Raw genomic sequence first — 11,742 nt, forward strand, 5'->3', positions numbered from 1 at the left:
AAGTATTTGACATGAGTGTTTTTGTTTCACTTTTGACACGTAATACTTAAATAGTGGAGGAGATATTATGTTGCTGTGGGCTCGAACTCTGCAAGAAGTTAAAATGTTTTTTGACTAAAACACAACTGGAACCCTAAGTAAGGCATCTGTAAAATTTGAATGAAATTGGTTGCGTAGTTCTCGAGTTTTAGGGATTCACACAGACAGACAGACAGACAGACAGACAGACACACATTCTCATTTTTATATATATAGATAAGGTGTAGTATGGAAATAATGACAGAGATTTCTGTCCGTTCATGGGTCCGGATTGCAGGGGTGCTATGTGACAACAAAGCCACGATTCGGTCTTTGCCAGATCGGGAATGGTGATACCTGGAACAAGATGAGCGCAGCTTTCCAGAAGCACTTAGAGTACCTGCTTGGGGAAGGCGGTGATTGGAGACGAGGATGGACTTTATCACTACCTCGACGACTTGTTGCGGATCTCGGGTGTGGATGAGAAGTTTTGCGGAATACGGTTGGAGCTAGTGAAATACGGGAAGTGATGGCTGGCTGCACGAGTGAGAAGTCACTGATGCTGGATGGTCTGTCCTGCAAACTTTATTTTCATGTCCCAGACGTGTTCGGGAGCCTCTTAGCACATGTCTACGGCAACTGGAAGCAGAACGAGAGAATCTCCAGTCCTGTGAAATGAGATGTGGCGGGGCTGCAAAGAAAGGGGACGAACAATGGTGGTGCTTGGGAGATTTTGATAATTTCAGGTTCATAACTCAGCTAAATGCCAAGTTCAAATTTTTGCCCGAGGTATTATCCATATGGTTAGCACTTATTGTCTATTCTCAGACTAGTGATGCACAGACATGCGCCATCACAACCTCCACTTTACATCATAGAAAGAATAGATAAATAATCTGGCATGAGTGCGGGCCCTGATCAATTTAGTAGAAAGGATTATCATTGAGTTACTTCCTCCCTTAAAATTGCTGGCCTTGTACCAAAATTTGAAGCCATTATTATTGTTGTTGTTGTTTACTTGGCAGATATATCAGTTTACAACAACGACGAAAACAAAGAATATATGTGTGCAACAACACAACCCGAAACCAACGATGTTAAGTGTGCCGATGAAGTTGTAGGCCACAAGTTGATGATATCAGCTAACAATGCATATTTCACGTTGATTGTTTACGGTATGCGCTCTTTCTATGGTAAGTAAACCAATTCGTTTTCGCTAACGATTTGTATGAATATTTCAGTAATTTGACTACTTTACAACATTACACTCTCCAAAATCTTATGACAAAGCTTGACTAAAATTGGGAGCCAAAATTTCTTTAAATCGTACCATATCGTATTAAATGGGAAAAAGGATATATTAGATAAAGAAACCCAAAAGAGATACTCAAATTGAAAAATACCCCTATTTTAAATTTTAAAAAGGGGAAATTTTATATTCGATCAAATACTCCTTTTTGATAAATACCTCTATAATCAGATAGGGGTATTTGATAATATTATCAAAGTTCAGCTCGATCAGTGACTGATCTAGGGTTGAACAACAAGACGGGGACATTGGACTATATTTTCATGAGTCATTGGACTGCAACCATGGTAGAACGCTGCTTTGAAGGGCTTTAGTCGAACAATTCGACCACTGTACTTATTTTAAAGTCTGGTATTTATTTATTATTATTGTTATTCTTACTCTAGGCTCAAGGCCGGAAATTTTTGGGGAGGAGGTCAGTCAATTAGATCGACCCAATACGAAACTGGTAATTAATTAATCGACCCCGAAAGGGTGAAAGGCAAAGTCGACCTCGGCGGAATTTGAACTCAGAACGTAAAGGCAGACGAAATACCTATTTCTTTATTGCCCACAAGGGGCTAAACATAGAGGAGGCAAACAAGGACAAACAAAGGGATTAAGTCGATTACATCGACCCCAGTGCGTAACTGGTACTTAATTTATCGACCCCGAAAGGATGAAAGGCAAAGTCGACCTCGGCGGAATTTGAACTCAGAACATAACGGCAGACGAAATACCTCTAAGCATTTCGCCCGGCGTGCTAACGTTTCTGCCAGCTCGCCGCCTTTGAGTCTGGTATTTATGCTATAGATCTCCATTACTGAACTACTAAGTTACGGGAACATAAAGAAACCAACACAGGTTGTTCAGAGGTGGTGTGGGACAAAGACCCACCCACACACAAACACACATATATACGACATGCTTTCACAGTTTCCGTCTATCGAAGTCACTCAGAAGGCGCTGGTCAGGTGGTGGTAGTGGTGGGGAGCTATAGTAGAAGACATTTGCCTAAGGTGCCGCACAGTTACACTGAACTCGAAACCACGAGGTTACAAAGCGAGCTTCTAAACCACACGACTTATATTGAGAGAAAATATATTGATAGGAGGGTCATGAATTTCTCAAAGGTCTTTGGTTTTTAGTTTGTGTGGCTTTGATAGCATTAGACATCAAGCAATCGAAGTGAATTTCTCAGATACGTCTCTGAATCTCTTCAAATAGATTATTTCACCAGCATAAAAAAACGTTACGAGAGCCTCAATTGCCAACTATCCAATAAACACAAAAAGAAGCTGGTTAAACGTACTTCATCGAAATTACTGCGTTGATCAATCAAAGATCGAATTTTTAAGGATCACTCAGTCCAGTGTAACGAAGTATTTGTTCGCAACGGTTTGAAAGAGCTGTAATTGTATTGACTATAACGCCCTTTCCATTTTGTCTGGGACCATGAGTCGGACTAACAAACTTTTTTAAACATTACCTTGATTTATGCAATTTATATACTGTTTTATGCTCTTTTGCTTCCCTTCATTAAATCATTTATTTTACCACTTTGTGGTTCAATTTAACTTTATGAAAGAGAAAGAGAAAGATTAAGAACTAAAACGAAAGAATAAAAATAAACTATAAGCGTAGGCCTACAATTAGAAATAGGAAAAAGTGTTGTAAGGCAGCGGTGACATTGTACTTTCTGCTAGCGTCGCAGTGCTTGCTTTGGGAGAACATAGTAAAACTGGAACGTTGCTGCTGCTGCTGCTGCTGTTGCTACCGCTGCTGCTACCGCTGCTGTTGTTGTTGAAGTTATTGTTGCAGTCGTTGTTAACGTTGTTGTTGCTGTTGTTTCTGTTATTATTGTCGTTGATGCTACTGCTGTTGTTGTTGTTAATGTTATTATTGCAGCTGTTGTTGCTGCTGCTATTGTTGCTGTTGCTGTTATTGTTGTTGTTGCTAATTCTGTTGTGGTTGCTGTCGTTTGTGGAGCCACAATCCAACGCTGATCAACCAAAACTATGATCTAAGGCGTTCCAGCCTTGACGACCCAGTTTTTTTTTCTTCTGATATCTGTTGTCGGCTGTTTTTTTCTACTCCGTATTTCGAGCAATTCACAAGATACGTCTTCGACAAAACAGTTGGTCCAGTAGTATTTGTTACCAGCTTTGACCCTCCGCAAAATCCCAAATTTTATTTAATTTGCTTTGAACTCAGAACATGAAGACAGACGAAATGCCGATAAGTATTTTGCCCAGCGTTCTAACGGTTCTGCCAGCTCGTAGCCCTATACAGACTTTATTATTAACCTTTTATGACGATCATGCATGATGCTTTATCAGTGTTCTAATTGCTCTTGGTGTTTAGTCTCCGGTCAGTCTTGCTTGAATAATACCATAACCAAATGTGTTACAGTCATGACCACCTCATCTTGTATCTTTTATAGATATAAAGTAAAATCTCATGAACTCTTTTTTAAAGATAATAAAGGTGAATTGGCTGTTATTTCTAGTCCATTGAGCGCCCATATATAGATTCCTTCCATGGCAATTCGTCTGAATCAATACAGTTGGCTAATTTTTGTGCTACACTGCAACTAAATTCAAATATTTTTTATACAATGTTCTAGTTAGTTTTATTAATCTTTAATTTTTTTTTATATTCTCCCTACATGTTAACTTTAATCTATAAGGCGGCGAGCTGGTAGACTCGTTAGCACACCAGAAAAAGTGCTTAACAGTATTTCGTCTGTCGCTACATTCTGAATTCAAATTCCGCCGGAATGGATCTTTCATGGTCGATAAAGTAAGTACCAGTTGAGTACTGGGGATCCACGCAATCGACTTATCCCCTCCCCAATATTGTTGGCCTTGTGCCAAAATGTGAAACCAAAATGTCAACACTAATTTAATAATTGCTATTTCATGAAGTAAAAAGTTCTTCTCTAAAAATATTTAACTATACCAAAATGTCTACAATCTTCCATATTTACGTAATGATTGTCACATCACTATTTCAGCGAGTACGATAAAAACACTACGAAACGTGTACGCGATTGTCTCCTGTACTTGCCAGAAAAATCAAAAAATTGATTTCAAATTCTGGCACAAGGTCAGCAATTTCGGTGGAGTGGGTAAGTCGATTACATCGATCCCAGTGCTCAGTTGGTACTTATTTTATCAACCTCGAAACGATGAAAGACAAAGTCAACCTCAGCGGAATTTGAACTCAGAATGTAAAGGCGGACAGAAATGTCGCTAAGCGTCTTGCATTGCGTGCTAACGATTCTACCAACTCGTCGCCCTGATAATAATAATAATGATCTTTTCTACTGAAGGCACAAGGCCTGGAATTTTAGGGAAGGGGGATAGTCGATCACATCGACTCCAGTACTTGACTGGTACTTAATTTATCGACCCCAAAAAGATGGAAGGTTAAGTCGACCTCGGTGGAATTTGAACTCAGAACGTAGCGACGGGCGAAATACCGCGAACGATTTCGCCCGGTGTGTTAACGATTCTGTCAGCTCACCGCCTTAACAACAACAACAACAACAACAACAATAATAATAATAATAATAATAATAATAATAATAATAAAAAACTAGACAAAGAGCGCGATACGAATGCAATAGATATTTTATTGGTTGAACGATATTTCGACCACAAGCCTGTTTCTGTCGAGTTCAAAATGAAAAGTGATAAAAATTCAAAATTATAGAAATTCAAATCTAAAATCTAAAATATGAACGAGAGCAACCAGCGTTCACACGCTGATGGAATGACATCATCGGTCTTTAAGTTTCAATTTTATAACAGGCGAAAAGAAAAAGACAGAAAAAAAAGGAAAAATTACTGAAGTGATTAACTGGCGCCGAAATTTCGCTGGCATCTCAAATGTATTGCTTGAAAGTTATCAGCATGTTGCGGAAACATCCTCGTTTCAAATAAATATTTCCTCAGCCGCCTATTGTAGCCTTTAGAAGGAATAAAAATATAAGAGAACTCAGAAGAGTCAATGGCCAATCCAAAAACAGGCAGACAGAACTCTTGAGCCTTGGTTGACAGTCTGTCTATGAGATGAAACTCTCTGATTTAAAACTGAGGTAGATAGGACTCCTTAGTCACAGTGGTGACAACCTGTCAGTGTCCAACGGTTTCATGCTTGCGGAGCAATATTTGGATGAAGATACGTGACCAACTGACGCTCACCTGTCTCCTAGTGAGAATCACAATCATAGTCCCCAACACACAGAAATGCGAAGGGAACAGGCCCAACTTAGGGGTAGTAAGAGCTTTGCATTCTTGGTTGAAAACCTTACTACTCGATAAAAATACCGGTTGGTGGTTAACCTTAAAATAGTGTTGAGTGAAAATGTCTAATATCAAATGTATCAAATAATGGTGATAGTGAGGCTGGAACCAAAGGTGAAAGCCTTTCGCCCACCAGGTGCCCCGTGGTTGAACAGCGCAGGTCCGGTCGTCATCATGAGATTGCTTGTATTCGAGATTATTTGGGCTGCTGTTATGTTTGCTGCAGATAGAGTTGGATACAAAAGAAAAGAACAAACAGAACGTAAAGAACCATACTGGCGAAGACGAATTTGTGAGAAATGAAGTTAAAAAGACATTTAGGACAAGTTGATCGACTGAGAAGAGGGAATTGCTGAATGAAAGTATAAGAATAATGCTGGAAAGAAGATATAGAATAAGAGATAAAAGTTATTATGTTATATTGGATGAATTGAAACAAAGCTTAGTAGCAATCAAGCAAAATTGGAAAGATATGACAATAGAAAAACAAATGTTCAGGCAAAACAGATTGTTTGAAGCAAATAAGAAGAAACTGTTTCAGAAACTAGATGGGCACATACACGTAACAATGATACCAGATGCAGAGGAAAGCAAAGCATTCTGGAGAAGGATCTAGGACCAACCTGTAGAGCATAATGATAAAGCGGAATGGCTGTATGAAATCCAAGATAGGTTAAGAAACATAGAAGTCCAAGAAGACAAAAGATAACTACAGAAATGATAAAAAAAAACAGTTAACAAAATTCCCAAATTGGAAGAGCCCCGGACCGGATGGGGTCCAAGGTTATTGGACGAAGAAGCTGAGAGGGCTCCATGAAAGGATAGCACAACAGCTAGATGAGTGCTTGCAGGAAGGCGCAGTGCCAATCTGGATAACAAAGGGAAAGACGTTGTTATGTGTCAAAGATCCTGAAAAGGGAAATGTTGCATCTAACATGCCTTCCGCTAATGTGGAAACTTACGTCAGATGCTTTGACTGGTGAACTATAAAGATACTTGCAAAAAAGTGGGCTGTTACCCTTTGAACAGAAAGGGTGCCGAGGAAGGAGCCGGGGAACGAAGGATCAGCTCTTAATTGATAATCTAATTATCAGGAACTGCATGAGAAGGCATACAAACTAGAACATGGCATGGATTGACTATCGCAAAGCATACGATATGATACTACACTCCTGGATAATTAGAACAACGGAAATATATTGAGTAGCAGAAAATATGAGAAACCTTATATGGAATAGCATGAAATGCTGGAGAACGGAATTGATAGCAAGGGAGCAAGTATTAGGAGAGGTGAAAATCAAGAGAGGAATTTTCCAGGGGGACAGTGTCCCCCCACTTATATTCGCACTGGAAATGATCCCTTTGAGTGAAATACTACAGAAAACAAAGTTGGGACATGATCTGGGAAGTAGTAAGGGTAAACTGAACTACTTGCTATTCTTGGACGACCTGAGGCAGAACTGGACAGCCTTGTCCAGTCTGTGCAGATTTTCTCCAATGATATTAAGATGGAGTTTGAACTCTCAAAATGAGTTACGATGGTGATGAGACGAGGAAAACCTGCCAGGACAGATGGCATATTGTTGCCAAATGGTTGAATGATGGAGGCAAGTCAAACTCAAGGGGAATACTTGAGGCAGATGGAATCAAACACCACGATATGGAGGAAGAGACAAAAAGGGAGTACCTGCAGCGAGTGAGAAAAGTATTGGCGTCAAAGCTGAATGCCAGAAACATTAGTTTTGGCAATAGAATTGCGCGCAGTCGCAGTTGTTCGGTATGATGCTGGCATCCAGAAGTGGACAGGGGAAGAGCTAAAGGAGATGGACAGGAAGTCAAGAAAGCTCCTAACGATGCATGGAGCCCATCATCCACGTACAGACACTGACCGCTTATATATAAAGAGAGCAAATGGAGGAAGGGGACTGATAAGTGTGGAAGAGTGCGAGCGTATCGAACTCGAGATTTTAATGAGATACCTAGCCCAAAATAAGAAAACTTTGCCAGTGACAGTTAGGAACGAAAGAGTATTGAGAGCAGAGAAAAAAGGGAAAGCAAAGGAAGAAGTACAAGGACATGAAGAATTACACACAAATTTTAAGCAATCAATTCTAAGTAGCCACAACAGAAGTTGTTGGGAGAATAGATGAGATTGGCTGATGAAAGGAACCCTAAAACGTGCGTGAGACCGAGAGCACTATGTTGGCAGCGTAAGACTAAGGTTTGGCCACGAACAGGAGGGTCAACCTTAGGAATGAGCAATTGTCTTCGCTGTGCCGCATCTGCAATAGAATGGATGAAACCATTGCCCATATCACGAACGAATATCCTAAACTTGCCCAAAACCACTACAATTTGAAGCAACAAGCACAGGTAGCGAAAGTGCTACATTGGAAAATGTACAAAAAGTGAGGGCTAGACAGAGGCAAGACGTGGTATGAGCACAAACCACAGAGAGTGATAGAGTCGGAGACTAGCAAAATCCTCTGGGATTTCCCAATCCAAACAGATCAGGTACTAGAGCATAACAGACCGGGTCTAGTGGGGTTAGACAAGGCGCACCACATATGCTATATAGTCGATGTTACATACCCCTTTGACCCACGAACAATCAAGAAGGATGGCGAAAAGATAGACAGATACAACCCTCTCGAGTATGAAATAGCCCAGCTATGGAAAATGAAGAAAGTGAAGATAGTGCCAATTATTGTTGGGTCCTTGGGAACAGTATCAGAAGGCATCAAGAGGAATATAAAGGAAATTGGAACAGAGTGCCCAGTTCTCTGTTACAAAATTTTTCCTCCTTGGAACAGCCAGAATAATCAGGAAAGTATTAGATAGCTGAAAAGAACGAATAGCATGGTACCGTAGGCTGCAGGTATTAAGCCCGCTGCACATATAAGACTCCAGGAGTCCCAACAAAACCTGAGATAAGAGAAAATATAAATAATAATAATAATAATAATAATAATAATAATAATAATAATAATAATAATATAATATGCCATGGCGCAGTACCAGGCAGTGACTCTCATGGCTTCTGATCTTAACTGATTGGAAGTGTTATCATGTACTTTGTTTTGTCTTGGTACAAAAGATGAGCTACAGCAAATATTCTGCTTAATACCACAGATTTTCTTGTCAGCTGGTTGACCTTAACCAGTTGAACATGTCTCTTAGTGGCTGACGGTATGTGCATCTCTGATCACGAGAAGAAGTGGGGAAGCATCATAGCCATATGTCGAAAGGAATTCTTTGGAGTTTGCATAATTCACCTCTGGAAACGTGTGTTTCATTCAACATCCTAAAACAACCCTTATTGAAGGACCTTTCGACCTGAAGAAAATTCTAACTGGGCCCCATCTGCAGGGTCATGCACTGTTTATCTTGATATGAGATCACCATGTCGCGCACATATGGTTGTGATGCATGTGCCTAGTGTACACTTATCAGCCGAATAGTCATGATGGGTATATATAGTCATGAGCTTTGTATATTTTACCCCAGTGTCACTTTGATGTCATGCACTGACCTTTCACTCAATAATAACGGTTCCAAATTTTGCAGAAGCCAGCAATTTCGGAGGAGGAGCTAAGTCCAGTGTTCAACTGGTACTTGTTCTGCCACCATACCATCTTATGGAATCAAAATTTTAAGAATGTCTTCTCGTCATTGAGTAACTTTACTCTATTTTCTTCTTATTACCTTTTTAAATGCTTTTTTTAGGTAATGTGTAAATATTAACTTGGATATGCTATATAGTTGTAACATATCTCTATATTTTTACAGATATAAAAGTGAAATTTAGCTACTTCACGAGAAATGATACATATCAGATGAGATTGTCTGATTCGGAGAATAAATTAGTGCAGAGGAACATTACCTTGAATAATGAATATTGGATAACTGAAAAATTGCAGTTGCGCAAAACGTATAAAATTAAAGTAAGGGTATGTGAGAAAAATATAAAGGTGAGTTAGTCTTTCATGTTAATTTCAGCATCACATTAAGGTTCAAACTGGAGATAGATATAAGAGTCAGCGGGTCAGCCTCTGTATGGTTTCGGGGCTTGCTACAACTACGAGTCAGTCGTCTTAAATCACATCAGAGAGTGTTAACTAATAAAAGGAGACAGATAAAGTGATCCTACATACACCTAAAATGACGATTTTCATGACAGCAGCACTTTTGATCATAGAATCTGCTGAATCATGATAGACCTGAGGCACAACCTTATACATACATACATACATACATACATACATACATACATACATACATACATACATGCATACATGTTTCTGGGTATGTATATATGTATATATGTATGTATCTATCTACATATGTGTGTGTGTGTGTGTGTGTGTGTGTGTGTGTGTGTGTGTGTGTGTGTGTGTGTGTGTGTGTGTGTGTGTATGATTTGCACAAGAAATGTTTAGGATACAAGTTAATTAGCAAACGAATACATATTAGCGTAAACACAGTTGCCAAAGTAGTTCAGAAGTATAAAGCTACTAGACGACTAAGCAATAAACGTTGTCTAGGTCGTCCTATTTTAACTGCGCGTGATATTCGCAACATCCAACGTTGCGTGATGGATAACGGGTGTCGTACCGCTTCATCTTTGGCCCAAGAAATGTCATCTGTTAGTGAAAAGAGTGTATCCGCCCAAATAGTTCGCCGAAGTTTGAACCAATGCGGTCTTCATAGACGCGTTACTCGTAAGAAGCCTCTCCTCACTACCAGGCATAAATCAAGTCATCATTCTTTTGCCGAAACCAATGTGAGTAAGGGGAAGAAGTTGTGGAATAAACTTTTTTTTCTGACGCGACTAAAATCTACTTGTCTGTGTCAGATGGTATTAAACAAGTATGGCGAGGACCAGGCAAAGATAACAGCGACAAATGCACCGTGCCAACTGTGAAACACGGCGGTGAAAGTGTTATGCTTTCGGAATGCATGAGTGCAGCTGGTGTGATAGGACTCACATTTATTGAGAGAAGAATGGATTCAAGGCTTTATTGTGACGTATTGCAGAAAGCAATGTTGAAAAGCATCAAGGAACTAGGAAAACATTCCATGTTCCAACATGATAATGCCCCTAAACACACTTCAAAGATTACGACTAAGTTTTTATCAGATAAAAAGGTAAAGGTATTGCCTTGGCCTACCATATTACCTGGTTTAAAGCCAACAGAACATCTGTGGGGTGTTTTGAAAAGGAAGGTTGGAGAGAAAAAAACCCTGCAGTGTAACATTGTTGAAAGACATCATTCAGGATGAATGAAAGTCGATTTCATCGGGTACATGCGAAACTTTAGTCGATTCTATGACCAGAAGACTTAATGCAGTGTTTGAGAGCAAGGGCGGTCACGTAAAAAAATCGCCGTAAACAATCACAGTAATGAAAACATGGGAATCCAAAATTTTTAGAAATGCAGGTCTGGATTCGACCTGGAATGTTTTAAATTCAGTCAGCCTGAATCCAAAATGGTATATGTTGGGCTACGGCTTCTAGGAGTAAAGTTGAAAAAGTATGACACACTGACACACTGACATTCACATTTATTATATGAGATATGTTTAATTTTGAGGAAACTATATTTCAGTTGAAGTGTATTTTATATATATATGTGCGCGCGCGCGCGTGTGTGTTAAAGAAAGCAAAAATTAAAACAAAAAGGATAGTGTTCAGTAGTTGTTTCAGTATGCTGGCCACAGGGATTTCTGTCCAGGAAAGTTGTACATCATCTCCCACTTTCTCTCTCTTTTTATTACTCCCATTGTCACCATCAACACTACTACTTTTAATAAAACATCACCAACCCTCCCTAAATTTCTTTGTCTCTCTTTCTATCCCTCTTTCTTTCTTTCTTTCTTTCTTTCTTTCTCTCTCTCTCTCTCTCTCTCTCTCTCTGTCTGTTTTCACCACCACCCTCATCGTCTCTATGCCTGCTATTACTCTCACCCCAGCACGAGGAAGTGTCATTGAATAATGAGTGGTGGGTGGGTCAAAGTGTGACACACTGACACACAGAAATTAGTTTTCGCATTTATTATATTAGATGTTTAATTTTTGGGAAACTGCATTTCAATTAAAGTGTATCATATATATATATACATATG

At 39.5% G+C, this 11,742-nt stretch overlaps 1 protein-coding gene across 1 annotated transcript in view; it reads left to right on the forward strand.

Annotated features, from left to right (window-relative positions):
* Positions 1 to 11,742, forward strand: part of LOC106884342 (uncharacterized) — a 92,691-nt gene that overhangs the window by 5,721 nt on the left and 75,228 nt on the right. Inside the window, exons 2-3 of the mRNA XM_052972813.1 lie at positions 1,044 to 1,211; positions 9,406 to 9,587. Coding sequence (XP_052828773.1) covers positions 1,044 to 1,211; positions 9,406 to 9,587 — 350 coding nt within the window. The remainder of the gene's footprint in view (positions 1 to 1,043; positions 1,212 to 9,405; positions 9,588 to 11,742) is intronic.

The sequence above is a fragment of the Octopus bimaculoides genome, chromosome 14, assembly GCF_001194135.2.
Source record: "Octopus bimaculoides isolate UCB-OBI-ISO-001 chromosome 14, ASM119413v2, whole genome shotgun sequence".
NCBI lineage: Eukaryota > Metazoa > Mollusca > Cephalopoda > Octopoda > Octopodidae > Octopus > Octopus bimaculoides.